The 21179-nt window shown below is 46.7% G+C and overlaps 1 protein-coding gene across 6 annotated transcripts in view; it reads right to left on the bottom strand.

The window, feature by feature from the left end:
* Positions 1-21179, bottom strand: part of LOC128700231 (paired box protein Pax-6) — a 299207-nt gene that overhangs the window by 88723 nt on the left and 189305 nt on the right. For all 6 annotated transcript variants that reach the window (XM_070100798.1, XM_070100797.1, XM_070100794.1 and 3 more), the window contains one exon: positions 18048-18228. In XM_070100798.1, the coding sequence (XP_069956899.1) occupies positions 18048-18228 (181 nt within the window). The remainder of the gene's footprint in view (positions 1-18047; positions 18229-21179) is intronic.

Raw genomic sequence — 21179 nt, forward strand, 5'->3', positions numbered from 1 at the left:
ATCACAGGATGCGTTCCCTAGTCATATTCCATCGCACAGGACGGGGTTTCCTCTTCCTATGATAAAGGAGTCAGATGGTGGTGCAGGTGGTGGTGAGTTTCCCCACTTAGAATGGTGTTTAGAGGGGTTTGTGTTCTGAGAGGGAGGGGTAAGTGGAGTGAGGGAGGGACAGGCGGTTGTGAGAGGAAGGGGTGAGTGGAGTGAGGGAGAGGCAGGTTGTTGTGAGAGGGGTAGGTAGTTGGGGGGGGAAGGTGGGGTGTGAGGGGTGCGTAGGTGGGGTGAGAGGGGTGGGTAGGTGGGGTGATAGGGGTGGGTAGGTGGGGTTAGAGGGAGGGGTAGATGAGAGGGGTTGGTAGGTGGGGTGAGAGGGAACTGCAGAGAGGGATGAGAGGGAGAGATAGGTATGTAGACAAAAGAGAGCACACACACACACATACATACACACACACACACACACATACACACACACACACACACACACACACACACACACACCAGGAGCTCGGACTCGACCCCCGCAACCTCAACTAGGTGAGTACACACACACAGAACATGGCTATATTAGTGTATAGAAAAAAGTTGTGTAAAATACAGTAATGTTAGTGTAATTAATATAGCCATGGTGTGAGTTAGACCTGACTATCTTGTGCTACTAGGTCGGATGCACTGCTCCTCCCTAAGTGACGTGTCTGACCTTATTAGGTCAAGGCATTGGCTTAAACCGGTGGGAGAATTGGAGCTGCCTCGCATAGGCCAGTAGGCTTGTTGCAGTGTTCCTTCTTTCTTCTGTTCTTATGACAATGTTCTTAATATAGCTATCATGTTCATGCCCTCAACCCAACCCCCCCCCCACCGCTATCCACAAACCCCACCTTACATCCGTACCCCTACCTCACTTCTAACTCGCCAATAACCACACGCTCGAACTCCATAATCAGACCCATCCCATCTTACTTCACACTCCCACTCCTAAATACCTTTCATATACCTTTGAAGAGTTCGAGAATTTCTCTACTCTCTGACCCCGGCCATGGGTTAGGCTCGTCTGGTGCTTGCCTGGTCAAAAAGGCTGTTGCTGCTGGATGCCCGCTGCCCCACATATCCATCACAGCCTGGTTGATCTGGCACTTGAAGATACTTGTCCAGTTTCCTCTTGACCCCTATAACCACACTCACCACCCCTATAACCACACCCACCACCCCTATAACCACACCCACCACCCCTATAACCACACTCACCACCCCTATAACCACACTCGCCACCCCTATAACCACACTCACCACCCCTATAACCACACTCATCACCCCTATAACCACACCCACCACGTCTATAACCGCACTCACCACCCCTATAACCACACCCACCACCCCTATAACCACACCCACCACCCCTATAACCACACCCACCACCCTTATAACCACACCCACCACCCCCCTATAACCACACCCACCACCCCTATAGCCACACTCACCACCCCAATAACCACACTCACCACCCTAATAACCACACTCACCACCCCAATAACCACACTCACCAGCTCAATAACCACACTCACTACCCCTATAACCACACCCACCACACATAACCACACTCACCACCCCAGTAACCACACTCACCACCCCTATAACCACACTCACTACCCTTATAACCACACACACCACCCCTATAACCACACTCATCACCCCTATAACCACACTCACCACCCCTATAACCACGCTCACCACACCTATAACCACACCCACCACCCCTATAACCACACCCACCACCCCTTTAACCACACCCTCCACCATTAAAACCCACCACCCCTATAACAACACCCACCACCTCTATAACCACATCACATCTATAACCACACCACCCCTATAACCACACCCACCACCCCTATAACCACACCCACCACCCCCATAACCACACCCACCACCCCTATAACCACACCAACCACCTCTATAACCACACCCACCACCCCTATAACCACACCCACCACCCCTATAACCACACCAACCACCTCTATAACCACACCCACCACCCCTATAACCACACCCACCACCCCTATAACCACACCGACCACCCATATAACCACACCCACCACCCCTATAACCACACCCACCACCCCTATAACCACACCCACCACCCCTATAACCACACCCACCACCCCTATAACCACACTCACCACCCCTATAACCACACCCACCACCCCTATAACCACACCCACCACCCCTATAACCACACCTCCACCCCTTTAACCACAATCACCACCCCTATAACCGCACTCACTACCCCTATAACCACACCCTCCACCACTAAAACCCACCACCCCTATAACAACACCCACTACCTCTATAACCACACCACCCCTATAACCACACCCACCATCCCTATAACCACTCCTATAACCACACCCACCACCTCTATAACCACACCTACCACCTCTATAACCACACCCACCACCTCTATAACCGCGCCCACCACCCCTATAACCACACTCACCACCCCTATAACCACACCCATCACCCCCATAAACACACCCACCACCTCTGTAACCACACCCACCACCCCTATAACCACACCCACCACCCCTATAACCACACACACACCACCCCTATAACTACACCCACCACCCCTATAACCACACCCACCACCCCTATAATCACACCCACCCTCCCTATAACCACACCCACCACCCTATAACCACACCCACCACCCCTATAACCACCTCTATAACCACACCCACCACCTCTATAACCACACCACCACCCCTATAACCACGCCCACCACCTCTATAACCACATCCACCACCTCTATAACCACATCCACCACCTCTATAACCACATCCACCACCTCTATAACCACACCCACCACCCCTATAACCACACCCACCACCCCTATAACCACACCCACCACCCCTATAACCACACCCACCACGCCTATAAACACACCCCCCCCCTATAATCACACCCACCACCCTTATAACCACACCCACCACCCCGATAACCACACCTACCACCCTTATAACCACACCCATCACCCCTATAACCACACTCACCACCCCTATAACCACACCCACCACCCCTATAACCACACCCACCACCCTTATAACCACACCCACCACCCCTATAACCACACCCACCTCCCTTATAACCACACCCACCACCCTTATAACCACACCCACCACCCCTATAACCACACTCACCACCCCTATAACCACACCCACCACCCCTATAACCACACCCACCACCCTTATAACCACACCCACCACCCCTATAACCACACTCACCACCCCTATAACCACACCCACCACCCCTATAACCACACCCACCACCCTTATAACCACACCCACCACCCCTTCCTCCTCCTCCACAACCAGAAACAACCAGTATTGGAAAATATCAGCAATATCCTGCCTGCCAATATTGAAATCTCCTTTGACTTTTCATCTCAGCGACAGGAGGGAGGGAGGAAAGGGTGGGAGAATGGGACGGAAGAGAGGGAGAGGAGGTAGTAAAGGGAGAGGGAGGAAATGGAGGGAGGGTGGTAAAGGGAGAAAGGGTGATGGGTGAAAGGGAGAAAAGGTGGTGGGTGAAAGAAAGGAACAGAGGGTAGAAGGGCTAGAGGAGATGGTGGGAGGGGAAAAAAGGGAGAGAGAGGACAGACGGAGGGCGCTTAACAAGGGAGTTAGGAAAAAACGGAAGGGAGAACAAGAAATTAAAGATTAGGAGAAAGAAAGGGGCAAGACATACGGAAATGAAGGAAGGGGAAAATAGAGTAAATAAAGATAGAGAAAGGGAGAGTAAGAAGAGAGGAAAAGAAGCAGGAAGGGAGGGTTAAAAGAAGGAAAGATAAGGAGGTGGAGGAGGAGGGAGAAGAATTGAGGGAATGAGAAAGGAAGGTGAGGGAAGAAGGGAGGTGGAGAAGCCGATGAGGAAGAGCGAGGGAGAAAAGGTTAATGAAGGATGGTAAGGATGAGAGTAGGATGGTAAGGATGGGAGTAGGATGGTAAGGATGAGAGTAGGATGGTAAGGATGAGAGTAGGATGGTAAGGATGAGAGTAGGATGGTAAGGATGAGAGTAGGATGGTAAGGATGAGAGTAGGATGGTAAGGATGAGAGTAGGATGGTAAGGGTGAGAGTAGGATGGTAAGGATTAGAGTAGGATGGTATGAGAGTAGGATGGTAAGAATGAGAGTACGATGGTAAGGATGAAAGTAGGATGGTAAGAATGAGAGTAGGATGGTAAGGATGAGAGTAGGATGGTAAGGATGAGAGTAGGATGGTAAGGATGAGAGTAGAATGGTAAAGCTGATGGTAAGGATGAGAGTAGGATGGAGGGAGAGGAAGGAGGGTCCGCCACCAGTGTTGCCAACAATGAGAGCAGTCTTGATGTCAGCTTTGTCAACCCTGATGTTAGCCATGATACCACCCTTGATGTCACAGTGGAAATGTGTATATATATTAAGTTAAAACCGTTACTGTTATATCAGCCGTGATGTCAGCTTTGATGTCATCCATGATGTCAGACGTGATGTCAATCATATGAGCCATGTGAGCTGTGATAGCCTTGATGTCAACCATGTCAGCCATTATGTCAGAAGTTATGTCAGCTATGATGCCAGTCATAATGCCAGCCGTGATGTCGGCCATGATGTCAGCCATAATAATCTCTGCTGAATAATCCGTATAATTGCTCTCTTGCCTTGTATCGCATTTTCTTATCAGATAATTGTGAACGTCAGCCACGTGCTGACCCTCACCCCCACCCTCTCCAACCTCCCCTCCCCTACCCACACTCCTCACCCCCTACCCACACTCCTCACCCCATACCCACACTCCTCACCCCCTACCCACACTCCTCACCCCCTACCCACGCTCCTCACCCCCTACCCACGCTCCTCACCCCTACCCACACTCCTCACCCCTACCCACACTCCTCACCCCCTACCCACACTCCTCACCCCCTACCCACGCTCCTCACCTACTACCCACGCTCCTCACCTACTACCCACGCTCCTCACCACCTACCCACGCTCCTCTCCCCCTACCAACGCTCCTCTCCCCCTACCCACGCTCCTCACCTACTACCCACGCTCCTCACCCCCTACCCACACTCCTCACCCCCTACCCACGCTCCTCACCTCCTACCCACGCTCCTCACCCCCTACCAACGCTCCTCACCCCCTACCCACGCTCCTCACCCCCTTCCCACGCTCCTCACCCCCTACCCACGCTCCTCACCCCCTACCTTCACCCCCTTCCCAGCGTCAAATTCCCTTCCACTGTCCCTGTTCTCTTACCTCTTCTTCTTCCTCTTTCTCCCCTCCCCTCCTTGCCTCCCCATCCCTTCTCGTCCCCTTCTCCTCTCCTGTCCCAAACTCTTTTCCATCTCTTTCTTCTCTTCCATCCACCACTCCCATGATTGTTTTATTGTTTCCATTTCGTAAATTATAATATTCTCTTATTCGATTCGCAAGTATGAGAGAGAGAGAGAGAGAGAGAGAGAGAGAGAGAGAGAGAGAGAGAGCAGTATGGAGAGAGTATGGAACACATTCGTACAGCATAATGATGTCAACGAGATAACGTCAGTTGATCAAATGAAAATGCTGGCCCACAGATGGCTCCAACTTCATCCTGTTCCCTACTTGTATGTCTCATAACAATAAAAATGCTTTCAAATGAGCTGATGTAGGTAACAGCTCTTAGCTTGCCAATAAAGTTAGGAATCCTTAACCTGTAAATAGCTGTCAATAAAGCTAGGGATCCTTAACCTTGTCAAACCCTGTGTAAAAAAAAAAAAAAAGAGCTACCATGACGAAACAGAGTAACGATACAAGAGTTATCATTCATAACAGAGAAAAGATAAGATATAATCAGTTACCATCATAAATATATTTATAATAAACTAGTATAATAATGTTATAATATACCTGTGTGTCCTCTATTTACGAGAGTATTCTTGGCACTATATATATATATATATATATATATATATATATATATATATATATATATATATATATATATATATATATATATATATATATAATACACACACATACTCCACTGTTTTGCTAGAGGCGCACCAATAACACAGCTCAGATGATCCTCTAGATTTAACATCCCCACCCCTCCTTCAGAGTGCAGGCACTGTTCTTCCACCTCCAGGACTCAAGTCCAGCTAACCGGTTTCCCTGAATCCCTTAATAAGTGCTACCTTGTTCATACTCCAACAGCATGTCAAGTCATAAAAAACCATTTGCCTCCACTCTTAAACACACACACACACACACACACACACACACACACACACACACACACACACACACACACACACACACACCAACACACACACACCAACACACACACACCAACACACACACACCAACACACACACACCAACACACACACACACACACACACACACACACACACACACACACACACACACACACACTCAAATACAACAGGCCTAGTGTCTAATCGACATGTGCCTAGGACAAAATGGTAACTAACACACACACACACACACAAACACACACAAACACACACACACACACAAACACACACACACACACACACACACACACACACACACACACACATACACACACACACACACACACACACACACCTGTTGGATGCCTAAGCCCCTCGCATACATAACCTCCTTTACTCCAATCCCTCCAACCATTCCACTAGATTTATACACTCCAAGTCATCCTACTTTGCAACATCCTCTTTAAATATCCAGACCACCTCATCAACCCTATCAGCCCTCTGGATAATACGTTTAATAACACCGCACCTCCTAATCTCCAGATTACAAGTTGTCTGCATAATCACACCATATATTGCCCTCAAACACGTCATATATATTGCCTCCAGCCTCCTCTTTGTAAAGTGTAAAACCCACAATTCATACGTATATAAGAATGTCGCTGACATTATACTCCGATACATTCCCTTTTTTGCTTCCATGGGTAACGTTCTTTGTCTCCACACATGCCTCACTGGGTCACCCACCTTCTTTCCCTCGCCATTTCTATAGCTTACCTCGTCTTTCATAGACCCATCCTCCTACAAGTCCACTCGCAGGTGTCTGAAGACAGTCACTTCCTCCACATTCCTTCCTTACAGTCTGATATTCAGTCTCTCATTTCCTAGATGTTTTGTTACTTTTATCACCTTGCTGTTTCACAGGTTCACTTTCAGTTTCTTTCGTTTGCATTCCTTCCCAAATTCGTCTACCAGCCTTTGCAGATTCTCTTCAGAATCTTCCAAAAGCAGAGTATCATCGGCAAAAAGCAACTGTGACAACTCCCACTTTGTATTAGATTCTTTATTTTTTAATCAAATTCCTCACCCCAAAACCTCAACATTCACTTCTTTTACAACTCGTCAATAAATAAGTTAAATAACCATGGTGACATTATGCATCCCTGTCTATGGCCTACTATTACTGGAAAATAATCTCCTTATCTCCTACATAACCTGAGCCTCACTATCCTCATAAAAACTCTTAACTGCTTTAAGTAACTAACCACCGTACACTTGAAATATCTGCCACATTACTCCAGTATCTATAAATGCAACAAAAACTTCCTTACCCTTAACTAAAGATGCTTATGTGATTTACTTACATACTGTATGATAACGCTCACGGAGCAGGGAGTGACCTAGTAGCGGCCAGTGAAGAGGCGGGGCCAGGAGCTATGACTCGACCCCTGCAACCACAATTAGATGAGTACGTACACATACACAACACACACACACACAAACACGATGACACTATCGACAAGAGCCTTTGACAACCAGAAAACCAGAAACCAGAAACAATAGGCCAAGTAATGAGTGATGACATTATCATCTCAGAGAAACTAAGTTATTTGATATTTAACCGCCCTGTGTTATTTAATACTCATTGCGAAATAAACATTCCATTATAAAGTGTGTTCACAAAAACACTCCCTGATTTCAAACAGGTATAACATGTAACTTTATTGCAATAATCTTTCACAGTTAGTAGCTGCATATGCAGGATTTCATTCAGTTGCATGTGGTATAGGATAGCATTAAAGGGACTCACTGTGCGTCCCTCTGGTTGCTCGGCAAACATCGATGTGATAGTCCAGTTCGGTCCAGACGCTCTGCAGCATATCTGGTGTTATAATGCCAGTTGCTTCAGTGATCGAAATTTTCAGCTCTTCCAGGGTTGCAGGTAGTGGTTGTACGTAAACTGTGCTCTTCACGTACACCCAAAGAAAGAAGTCACAGTTAGGTCCGGTGACCTCGCAGACCACTTGACATGTATGTATGTATTTTTTTTAACAAGTCGGCCGTCTCCCACCGAGGCAGGGTGACCCAAAAAAGAAAGAAAATCCCTGAAAAGAAAATACTTTCATCATCATTCAACACTTTCACCTAACTCACACATAATCAATGTTTTTGCAGAGGTGCTCAGAACACAACAGTTAAGAAGCATATACGTATAAAGATACACAACATATCCCTCCAAACTGCCAATATCCCAAACCCCTCCTTTAAAGTGCAGACATTGTACTTCCCATTTCCAGGACTCAAGGCCGGCTATGTAAAAATAACCGGTTTCCCTGAATCCCTTCACTAAATATTACCCTGCTCACACTCCAACAGATCGTCAGGTACCAAATACCATTCGTCTCCATTCACTCCTATCTAACACGCTCACGCACGCTTGCTGGAAGTCCAAGCCCCTCGCCCACGAAACCTCCTTTACCCCCCCCCCCAACCTTTTCGAGGACGATCCCTATCTCGTCTTCCTTCCCCTACAGATTTATACGCTCTCCATGTATATATTTATTATACAAATATAATGTCGTGCTGAATAGGTAAAACTTACGATTTTGACATAAATAGCAACGCTTTTCTTGCCGAATAAGGCAAGCGAAAATTTGTGTATGCCATAATTTCGCAAAAATCATTCTGAACCTGACGAAAAATATATATTTCATTGTCTTTGTTTATTATTAAATTATTGTAAACTTGTCTAAAATATATTTACTTGGATTAGGCTAAATTAAATTGCGCTTTTTATAATAAGGTTAGGTAAATTTTCTAAGGTTCTTTTGGTACAAAATTTTTAATTTTTACATTTACATAAATGAAAAAAATATATCTTTAAACGTATAAGAGAAAATTTTAGAAATTATTTAATTTTAAGTGAGATCTTGCTGATTGGCCAATTTTACCTATTCGGCACGACATATGTAATACCAATGAGAGACTAAATTCTTATATAACGTAAGCAAGAGATTTTCTTAACATTTTTCTCTATTATGTGGTTGTGGCCTTATAACGTTTGACCAGGCTGTTACCATTGGTCCTTCCCTAGCTAACTCCGCCCTTATTGGCTCAGGAGGGTGGCGCTCAGCACCACCTTCTGCTCTCATTGGTCAAGAAACCCTGCGTCTCCGGAGAGGGCGAGCTCTGATTGGTCAGGCACCCAGCAGACACGCCGGTAATCGGCCATGATTGGTCTGGTGTTCTTGGAGTGGGTTGAATAATTATAGGAGGAACGTTAAACGAACACTGACAACGTAGCATTTACGGTCATTGTGGAGATAGAGAGATAAGATCTCTGGGAATATCTTTGATGAAGCTGCCCAGGCAAGGTGTGGGGGGTTGATGGAGTGGGAGTTGATGAGGGAGAGTTGATAGAGGGGAGGAGGTTGTGATGATGGTTGAGGATGTGTAGGGAACGTAGTTAATGGTTCCGCTGAGTAGGGAGAGTATTCATGGTTGAGGGTGTGTAGGGAGGGTAATTGATGGTTGAGGGTGTGTAGGGAGGGTAGTTAATGGTTGAGGGTGTGTAGGGAGGGTAGTTAATGGTTGAGGGTGTGTAGGGAGGGTAGTTAATGGTTGAGGGTGTGTAGGGAGGGTAGTTAATGCTTGAGGGTGTGTAGGGAGCGTAGTTAATGCTTGAGGGTGTGTAGGGAGGGTAGTTGATGGTTGAGGGTGTGTAGGGAGAGTATTGATGGTTGAGGGTGTGTAGGAAGGGTAGTTGATGGTTGAGGGTGTGTAGGAAGGGTAGTTCATGGTTGAGGGTGTGTAGGAAGGGTAGTTTATGGTTGAGGGTGTGTAGGAATGGTGGTTCTTGGTTGAGGGTGTGTAGGAAGGGTAGTTGATGATTGAGGGCGTGTAGGAAGGGTAGTTGATGGTTGAGGGTGTGTAGGAACGGTAGTTGATGGTTAAGGGCGTGTAGGAAGGGTAGGTGATGATTGAGGGTGTGTAGGAAGGGTAGTTCATGGCTGAGGGTGTGTAGGAAGGGTAGTTTATGGTTGAGGGTGTGTAGGAATGGTGGTTCTTTGTTGAGGGTGTGTAGGAAGGGTAGTTGATGATTGAGGGCGTGTAAGAAGGGTAGTTGATGGTTGAGGGTGTGTAGGAAGGGTAGTTCATGGGTGAGGGTGTGTAGGGAGGGTAGCTGATGGTTGAGGGTGTGTAGGGAGGGTAGCTGATGGTTGAGGGTGTGTAGGAAGGGTAGTTGATGGCTGAGGGCGTGTAGGGAGGGTAGTTGATGGGTGAGGGTGTGTAGGGAGGGTAGCTGATGGTTGAGGGCGTGTAGGGAGGGTAGTTGATGGTTGAGGGCGTGTAGGGAGGGTAGTTGATGGTTGAGGGTGTGTAGGAAGGGTAGTTGATGGTTAAGGGCGTGTAGGGAGGGTAGTTGATGGGTGAGGGAGTGTAGGGAGGGTAGTTGATGGTTGGCAGTGTGTAGGAAGGGTAGTTGATTTTTGAGGGTGTGTAGGAAGGGTAGTTGATGGTTGAGGGCGTGTAGGGAGGGTAGTTGATGGTTGAGGGTGTGTAGGAAGGGTAGTTGATGGTTAAGGGCGTGTAGGGAGGGTAGTTGATGGGTGAGGGTGTGTAGGGAGGGTAGTTGATGGTTGGCAGTGTGTAGGAAGGGTAGTTGATTTTTGAGGGTGTGTAGGAAGGGTAGTTGATGGTTGAGGGCGTGTAGGGAGGGTAGTTGATGGGTGAGGGTGTGTAGGGAGGGTAGTTGATGGTTGAGGGCGTGTAGGGAGGGTAGTTGATGGTTGAGGGCGTGTAGGGAGGGTAGTTGATGGTTGAGGGTGTGTAGGAAGGGTAGTTGATGGTTAAGGGCGTGTAGGGAGGGTAGTTGATGGGTGAGGGTGTGTAGGGAGGGTAGTTGATGGTTGAGGGCGTGTAGGGAGGGTAGTTGATGGGTGAGGGTGTGTAGGGAGGGTAGTTGATGGTTGGCAGTGTGTAGGAAGGGTAGTTGATTTTTGAGGGTGTGTAGGGTGTTTGGGTGTAGTGAGGGTAATCATGGGTATGGGGTGGATAGTCACTGATGTGGAGTGGATTGTTATTTGTGTGAGGTAGATTGTCTAGGGCACTTCTCATAACTTGAAGCTCATGGTACATAAATACCGTCAAGTTTATTTGCTTCAATCAAGTTGAGATGGCATGGTACAGCCCTAGGTACTTCCCATTGCTGCAGCCTTCTTGCGCAGCCCTAAACAACGTACTGGGATACATCAAGGCTTTCGTGAGCTTTGAGACTCTTTCCAGTATAAAGAGAACTTTTTCACCCATTAATAATGTAAATAAGGAGTAAATCGCAAATATTTATCAGTACCAATTGATGAGAAGTGATCAGTATGGACGACAAGTGTAGTTGGATGACTTAAGTCAGGTCAGTGCAAAACCTTACTATATCCCCTGAGGCTTTGGCATTTCCAAATATAATTATTGCCTCTAGTAGTCATTACTAGACCTACCAACACTTCTCTCTCTGACAGGTTACTTCTAGATGTGTATCGAATTGTCATTTTCTAAATCTAACACTCTAGTAAGGTTCACCTTGCTTGAAGGTTGCTTGTTACATTTAAGTCTGTAGATTGCACGAGGATCATCTTTATTGTGATATGTATAAATTGCAATTCTTGCTATTTTTATTTTCAATGCGTCATTCTTTTCCTAATAGGTAAGAGAAGCACATATATGTTAAACACTGAAGTGATAGCTTCTGCTTAGGATAAACTTGAAACCAGAGTTAAGCATAAATATGCAATAATTATTGGACAGCAGTCCAGTGCTTTGTTTATTTGTGTGAAGGATACAACCCATTGTGTAGATTAGACTAATGCCATAGACTGACTTCCCTGTAATTCCACAGTTCAATGAAATATTGTGGAATCTATTAAGTATGGCGCACAACATATTTCAAATTTGAGTTCTGGAATCTATAAACTTGGCCATTTTATAATCCAGAATATTGTTCATAACATTAAAGGTAAAGATATTTTTCACAAAAACACAGTGTGTGTTCTTTGTCAGACGAATAATTTAACTTGATGTTGGACAGATTTATGTGTGGGACAGGTTTGTGTGAGGGGTTGTCACCTCTCTGTGTGAGGTGTTGTCACCTCTCTGTGTGAGGTGTTGTCACCTCTCTGTGTGAGGTGTTGTCACCTCTCTGAGTGAGGTGTTGTCACCTCTCTGAGTGAGGTGTTGTCACCTCTCTTGAGTGAGGTGTCATCTCAGTGTAGCATTTAAAATGTCCTTCTCTTGCCACTTCATATTACTTAGATTTGTTAGTAAGCACATGAAAGCACTCTGGTGTTTTTCTTATTTTTACTGTGGTATTTGTATATATTTGCAATCACGTGATTGCGATTTCTTTATTTTTTTTTTTATTATTATTATCACACTGGCCGATTCCCACCAAGGCAGGGTGGCCCGAAAAAGAAAAACTTTCACCATCATTCACTCCATCACTGTCTTGCCAGAAGAATGCTTTACACTACAGTTTTTAAACTGCAACATTAACACCCCTCCTTCTTTATATATTTCTTTATATATTCAGGTGACATTTCCAATTCAGGTGACACCTCCAATTCAGGTGACACCTCCAATTCAGGTGACACCTCCAATTCAGGTGACACCTCCAATTCAGGTGACATCTCCAATTCACGTGACACCTCCAATCCAGGTGACACCAACAAAAATTACTGGACAGTCATGAAGCTTGACAACTCTTACTGATAATCTCTTAGGAAAATAACCAGAAAGCTATGAAGACTGATAATTCGTACTGATAATCGCTTACAAAGTCCTTGCTGGTGTAATGAATAATTTATGATTTATCCTCATTAGTGCATTAATTACTTTGAGCTACCTCCCATTCCTTGGATCAAATCTGATTGCCTCCCCTTTCCCATGGGATGCATAATATAATAATCAATAAAATTCAATGGTTTATTAAATTTTGCATTATCACAATAAAATAATGAAATGTAACTAAAATAATAAAATAAAATTAAATAATAATTCGAAAATAATATTGCCAATAGCCTTTAAATAAAAAATAGTAAGAAGACTAAAGAGAAGCCTTAAAAATATCTTCTCTGTAAAAAAATTGTGGGTAAAATGTGAACATTCCAGGGCTGGTGGTTTTTGTTGGTGAGGTAAGACGAGCCAGCCCTCCCTCACCTGAGCCTTACTCAGGTACCTCCCTCACCTGAGCCTTATTCGGGTACCTCCCTCACCTGAGCCTTATTCGGGTACCTCCCTCACCTGAGCCTTATTCGGGTACCTCCCTTACCTGAGCCTTATTCGGGTACCTCCCTCACCTGAGCCTTACTCAGGTACCTCCCTCACCTGAGCCTTACTCGGGTACCTCCCTCACCTGAGCCTTATTCGGGTACCTCCCTCACCTGAGCCTTATTCGGGTACCTCCCTCACCTGAGCCTTATTCGGGTACCTCCCTCTCCTGAGCCTTATTCGGGTACCTCCCTCACCTGAGCCTTACTCAGGTACCTCCCTCACCTGAGCCTTACTCGGGTACCTCCCTCACCTGAGCCTTATTCGGGTACCTCCCTCACCTGAGCCTTATTCGGGTACCTCCCTCACCTGAGCCTTATTCGGGTACCTCCCTCACCTGAGCCTTATTCGGGTACCTCCCTCACCTGAGCCTTATTCGGGTACCTCCCTCACCTGAGCCTTATTCGGGTACCTCCCTCTCCTGAGCCTTATTCGGGTACCTCCCTCACCTGAGCCTTACTCAGGTACCTCCCTCACCTGAGCCTTATTCGGGTACCTCCCTCACCTGAGCCTTATTCGGGTACCTCCCTCACCTGAGCCTTATTTGGGTACCTCCCTCACCTGAGCCTTATTCGGGTACCTCCCTCACCTGAGCCTTATTCGGGTACCTCCCTCTCCTGAGCCTTATTCGGGTACCTCCCTCACCTGAGCCTTACTCAGGTACCTCCCTCACCTGAGCCTTATTCGGGTACCTCCCTCACCTGAGCCTTATTCGGGTACCTCCCTCACCTGAGCCTTATTCGGGTACCTCCCTCACCTGAGCCTTATTCGGGTACCTCCCTCTCCTGAGCCTTATTCGGGTACCTCCCTCACCTGAGCCTCACTCAGGTACCTCCCTCACCTGAGCCTTACTCAGGTACCTCCCTCACCTGAGCCTTACTCAGGTACCTCCCTCACCTGAGCCTTACTCGGGTACCTCCCTCACCTGAGCCTTACTCGGGTACCTCCCTCACCTGAGCCTTACTCGGGTACCTCCCTCACCTGAGCCTTACTCGGGTACCTCCCTCACCTGAGCCTTACTCAGGTACCTCCCTCACCTGAGCCTTACTCAGGTACCTCCCTCACCTGAGCCTTACTCAGGTACCTCCCTCACCTGAGCCTTACTCAGGTACCTCCCTCACCTGAGCCTTACTCAAGTACCTCCCTCACCTGAGCCTTACTCAGGTACCTCCCTCACCTGAGCTTTACTCAGGCACCTCCCTCACCTGAGCCTTACTCAGGTACCTCCCTCACCTGAGCTTTAATCAGGTACCTCCCTCACCTGAGCCTTACTCAGGTACCTCCCTCACCTGAGCCTTACTCAGGTACCTCCCTCACCTGAGCCTTACTCAGGTACCTCCCTCACCTGAGCCTTACTCAGGTACCTCCCTCACCTGAGTCTTACTCAGGTACCTCCCTCACCTGAGCCTTACTCAGGTACCTCCCTCACCTGAGCCTTACTTAGGTACCTCCCTCACCTGAGCTTTACTCAGGCACCTCCCTCACCTGAGCCTTACTCAGGTACCTCCCTCACCTGAGCTTTACTCAGGCACCTCCCTCACCTGAGCCTTAGTCAGGTACCTCAGCACCTGAGTAATCTATTTACCAGCGTTTCTACAGCATTACACAACTGAATTTACAGGTTAAGTCCTGCTAGACTATAGTTTATTTACAGGTTAAGAGGTGTTATCACAGGAATTTTGTGTTGTGTTGTAAATGAATCGGTAACCCTCACACTTTCCACATAGGCAGTTTCCATCATTTCATTTCTAGTGTTTTCATCATCTAGTTGACGACTCATTAGCTTGGCTTCAAACTTTCCCCTCTCGGCTCATTCCAAAGCCCTTTCGTAACCAGTACTAATACACAAGTGAATTTACAGCCTAAGTGTTGCTAAACTACAACAGCCCCTTTCAGAGCCCAGCCACACGCTTGGATGCGGGCTAACACCCTGGTACCTACTTATTGCTAGGTGAACAAACGCAACAGGTGTTTGGAAACATGCGCAACGTTTCCAGTCGCGCCAAGATCGAACTCTTGTTCACCAGTTGTGAGCTAAAGGCGCTACCACTTGACCCACGAACCACCTTCATAATGTGCAAGAAGGGTATAAAATGCCGACAAGATGAAAGTTAAGACACTTGTGCAACATCTGGTTATCTTTATTGCAGATGTTTCGCCATTCAGTGGCTTTATCAATACAGATTCTAGGACATAGTAGAACTATATACAGCTTGTCAGACATTGCAACATCATGGACTCTTGGTTCAGAGGACACCTACAAGATCCTCACGGCTACAACAACTAACGCATTCCTTTGGGTATGACCTACTTCCAGTGGGGAATCCCACCTACCAGTGACTATGCCCTCGTCTGCTACACGTCCCTATCCACTGACGCCTATATAAGCGCCAGTCTCCTTGCCTGTGCTCCAGAATCTCTACCACCACGATGCTGTCAACACCAACTTCAAGGCTGAGGGACTGATTACCTCATCTTTTGTGTATAGTTCTACTAATTGTGTCCTAGAATGTGTACTGATAAAGCCATTGGATGGCGAAACGTCTACAATTTATTGTAATCTTTAGATTAGCAGATGTTGCATACGTGTCTTAACTTTCACCTTCATAATGACTGAAATTCAGCCATCATGACAGACGAGTGATTCAAAGACTTTTAGAGCAGGTTAAGATTTACTTAGTTTCGCTTACCTTGAGCGAGACGTTGTCTCAGTCTTACGCGGCTTTGTATGTTTGTCTTCCCTAAACACGTTTCACAACTAACATGGCGACGCTGCAAGATTTTACACCCGACAAATTGGGCATGAAAATGAACATTTCGATCCTTCTTGGCCTATTACATTGTCAGTGGTCCAGGATGGACCGCTGCGTGTGTAGATACACACATACACATGAAGGGAGGTGTTGGATCTTTTAACCGAAACGTCGTCGTAAGCTTCTCTCTTTTATGTGCGGGTTATTTGTGTATCGTTCCAGTCACGGTATTGTGCCTTTTTTTTATTTAGTTATTTATTTAATTATTTTTGGATCTTTTAACTTCTATCATCAAAACTCAAATTGTAAAATCATGAAGGTACCTTGATGGTGAATGATTCATAGTTCAATTAGAGGTATTTTCTCCTTTCTTGGATCAAACCTAGTTACATATACTTTCCCAGGCACTGAGTGAACCCTCCGGGTTCAGTGCTTTACATAAATATGACAAGCGGCAAATATTTCTACTTTTCGGTATGTTGATAAATTAGACACATGTGCAACTCTTGGGTATCTTTATTGAGGAAACGTTTCGCCACACAGTGGCTTCATCAGTCCATACGTAGGAGAAACTTGAAGAACAGGAGGAGAATGAGGTAATCAGTCCCTCAACCTTGAGTCGATGTGTTCAGTCCATCAATCTTGAATAGATTGATGGACTGAACACATCGACTCAAGGTTGAGGGACTGATTACCTCATTCTCCTCCTGTTCTTCAAGTTTCTCCTACGTATGGACTGATGAAGCCACTGTGTGGCGAAACGTTTCCTCAATAAAGATACCCAAGAGTTGCACATGTGTCTAATTTATGAACATGTCGGTTCTCTGAACCATTCATCTACTTTTCGGTATACCTGGAGGGTGTGTTTTTGGACGGTGTTCCGGGGTTCAACGCCCCCGCGGCCCGATCTATGCCTAGAAATCTTGTAAATCATCAAAATATATTCTAACAAAACAGCTATTGTACGAATGATGGTGAATGTATTTCCTTTCTAGGGTGGTGGGTGACGGTCTGTAACCCATCAGAACGTTTTTTGTGCAAGTTATGAAAACGTGTATCCGTTCTAGCACATAGAAAGATGCTAGAACATGATGCATGGTGTTAGGGTACTCAAAGACTCGTCAGAAATTGGCACTCATGACGCAGGTCTAGAGAGATGAACACATCTCATGTCTAGAAAGATAAACACATTTCACGTCTAGAAGTATACATCTCATGTTTAGAGAGATGAACACATTTCATATCTAGAAAGATAAACACATTTCACGTCTAAAAGTATACATCTCATGTCTAGAAAGATGAACACATTTCATGTCTAGAACACATCTTAAGTCTAGAAAGATAAACACATGTCTAGAAAGACGGACACACCTCTTGTCTATTGTTGGATATTCCCCGGGTCTAGAATGATGTGTAAATCTGGACAGAACTGACATGAAAACCAGGATCGCTACAAATCTATATATTACAAATACAGTGCGATTTTCGGTCAGTTTTGAATCCTCTTCAAGCCATTTACGACTCGATAAAGGTCCAAGACGTGGGTTACTTTTGAATTGTTCCAGTCACGGTAAATAACTTTCACTGAATAATACCTTTCACTGGGGAGGGATGGGGGGGAGCGGGGTGTCACTTATGCGTCTGAATGCCTACGGATCAAACCTGACCTATATCACATTAGATGCAGGAACAAGTGGAGGTACTCACGCTGGGGATGTTGTCGGCGGAGCAAACACCCTCAGAGAGGAGTCGATCTCTGATCTCCCAGGCGAAGATGGAGGGACACTCTCTCTTGAACTGGGCGATCCTGGCCACCACCTCTGCCGTGGCCACCCGGGGCTTCGAACCCCCGATGGCCCGCGGCCGGATGGACCCGGTTTCATAGTACCTGTGATCGGGGAGAAACGGAGTGTTAGACTGTGTTAGAAGGGTTAGAAAAGTGGTTAGAATAGATGGTTTAGAATAGACGGTTGTCTGACGATGATTAGAATTGATGATGTTTAGAAGAGATGGAGGAGATGGTTAAAATAGATGATGATTAAAACAGATGATTGTTAAAATATATGGTGGCTAGAAAAGATGGCTTGAATAGCTGTTAGAATAGTGGTTAGAAGCGATGCTTCGAATAGATGATTACATTAGATGGTTATAATATAGGGTGGTTAAAAGAGGTTAGAAGAGATAATTGTTAGAAGAGACACTGGTTAGAAGAGGCACTGGATAGGAGAGACACTAGATAAAACCTATCACATGCACTCCCAAAACACGAACATCAAGAAAACTTAATATTATAGATGAATGTAATCCCTCCAAGGCACATTCCTGGATCAAACTTGATTAACTTACATTTTCCAGGTATAGAGCTTTCCTGTGAAAAATAATCGACTACTACGTAAGTCTTTTCTGTAAATCAACCAAAAATTAGATACAGCAGCAGTGTGCTGCTACAGAATTCTTTGTGATAGTTACAACGTGGGAACAGAAGCTGTTTTCTCTGTCATATTCCGTCACGGAGGATGGTGCTCATACAAGGTGTTGAAATGTATCAGCCTCAGCTGGGAGACTTTCAGTAGTGTCAGCCTGAGTTGGGAGACTTTCAGTAGTGTCAGCCTGAGCTGGGAGATTTTCAGTAGTGTCAGCCTGAGCTGGTAGACTTTCAGTAGTGTCAGCCTGAGCTGGGAGGTTTTCAGTAGTGTCAGCCTCAGCTGGGAGACTTCAGTAGTGTCAGCCTCAGCTGGGAGACTTCAGTAGTGTCAGCCTGCGCTGGGAGACTTTCAGTAGTGTCAGCCTGAGCTGGTAGACTTTCAGTAGTGTCAGCCTGAGCTGGTAGGCTTTCAGTAGTGTCAGCCTGAGCTGGGAGACTTTCAGTAGTGTCAGCCTGAGCTGGGAGACTTTCAGTAGTGTCAGCCTGAGCTGGGAGACTTTCAGTAGTGTCAGCCTGAGCTGAGAGACTTTCAGTAGTGTCAGCCTGAGCTGGGAGGCTTTCAGTAGTGTCAGCCTGAGCTGGGAGACTTTCAGTAGTGTCAGCCTGAGCTGGTAGACTTTCAGTAGTGTCAGCCTGAGCTGGTAGACTTTCAGTAGTGTCAGCCTGAGCTGGTAGACTTTCAGTAGTGTCAGCCTGAGCTGGTAGACTTTCAGCAGTGTCAGCCTGAGCTGGTAGACTTTCAGTAGTGTCAGCCTGAGCTGGGAGACTTTCAGTAATGTCACCCTCAGTAGGGAGACATTCAGTAGTGTCAGCCTGAACTGGGAGACTTTCAGTAGTGTCAGCCTGAGCTGGGAGACTTTCAGTAGTGTCAGCCTCAGCTGGGAGACTTTCAGTAGTGTCAGCCTCAGCTGGGAGACTTCAGTAGTGTCAGCCTCAGTTGGGAGACTTTCAGTAGTGTCAGTCTCAGCTGGGAGACTTTCAGTAGTGTCAGCCTCAGCTGGGAGACTTTCAGTAGTGTCAGCCTCAGCTGGGAGACTTTCAGTAGTGTCAGCCTGAGCTGGGAGACTTCAGTAGTGTCAGCCTGAGCTGGGAGACTTCTGTAGTGTCAGCCTGAGCTGGCAGACTTCAGTAGTGCCAGCCTCAGCTGGGAGACTTCAGTAGTGCCAGCCTCAGCTGGGAGACTTCAGTAGTGTGAACCTGAGCTGGGAGACTTTCAGTAGTGTCAGCCTCAGCTGGGAGACTTTCAGTAGTGTCAGCCTGAGCTGGTAGACTTTCAGTAGTGTCAGCCTGAGCTGAGAGACTTTCAGTAGTGTCAGCCTCAGCTGGGAGACTTCAGTAGTGTCAGCCTCAGTTGGGAGACTTTCAGTAGTGTCAGTCTCAGCTGGGAGACTTTCAGTAGTGTCAGCCTCAGCTGGGAGACTTTCAGTAGTGTCAGCCTCAGCTGGGAGACTTTCAGTAGTGTCAGCCTGAGCTGGGAGACTTCAGTAGTGTCAGCCTGAGCTGGGAGACTTCTGTAGTGTCAGCCTGAGCTGGCAGACTTCAGTAGTGCCAGCCTCAGCTGGGAGACTTCAGTAGTGCCAGCCTCAGCTGGGAGACTTCAGTAGTGTGAACCTGAGCTGGGAGACTTTCAGTAGTGTCAGCCTGAGCTGGGAGACTTTCAGTAGTGTCAGCCTGAGCTGGTAGACTTTCAGTAGTGTCAGCCTGAGCTGAGAGACTTTCAGTAGTGTCAGCCTGAGCTGGGAGACTTTCAGTAGTGTCAGCCTCAGCTGGTAGACTTTTAGTAGTGTCAGCCTGAGCTGGTAGACTTTCAGTAGTGTCAGCCTGAGCTGGTAGACTTTCAGTAGTGTCAGCTTTAGCTGGGAGAATTTCAGTAGTGTCAGCCTCAGTTGGGAGACATTCAGTAGTGTCAGCCTGGGCTGGGAGACTTTCAGTAGTGTCAGCCTGAGCTGGGAGACTTTCAGTAGTGTCAGCCTCAGCTGGGAGACTTTCAGTAGTGTCAGCCTCAGCTGGGAGACTTCAGTAGTGTCAGCCTGAGCTGGGAGACTTCAGTAGTGTCAGCCTGAGCTGGGAGACTTTCAGTAGTGTCAGTCTGAGCTGGGAGACTTTCAGTAGTGTCAGCCTGAGCTGGGAGACTTTCAGTAGTGTCAGCCTCAGCTGGGAGACTTTCAGTAGTGTCAGCCTCAGCTGGGAGACTTCAGTAGTGTCAGCCTAAGCCGGGAGACTTCAGTAGTGTCAGCCTCAGCCGGGAGACTTCAGTAGTGTCAGCCTGAGCTGGGAGACTTCAGTAGTGTCAGCTTGAACTGGGAGACTTCAGTAGTGTCAGCCTGAGCTGGGAGACTTTCAGTAGTGTCAGCCTCAGCTGGGAGACTTCAGTAGTGTCAGCCTCAGCTGGGAGACTTCAGTAGTGTCAGCCT

This window comes from Cherax quadricarinatus, chromosome 74 (assembly GCF_038502225.1).
Source record: "Cherax quadricarinatus isolate ZL_2023a chromosome 74, ASM3850222v1, whole genome shotgun sequence".
Lineage (NCBI taxonomy): Eukaryota > Metazoa > Arthropoda > Malacostraca > Decapoda > Parastacidae > Cherax > Cherax quadricarinatus.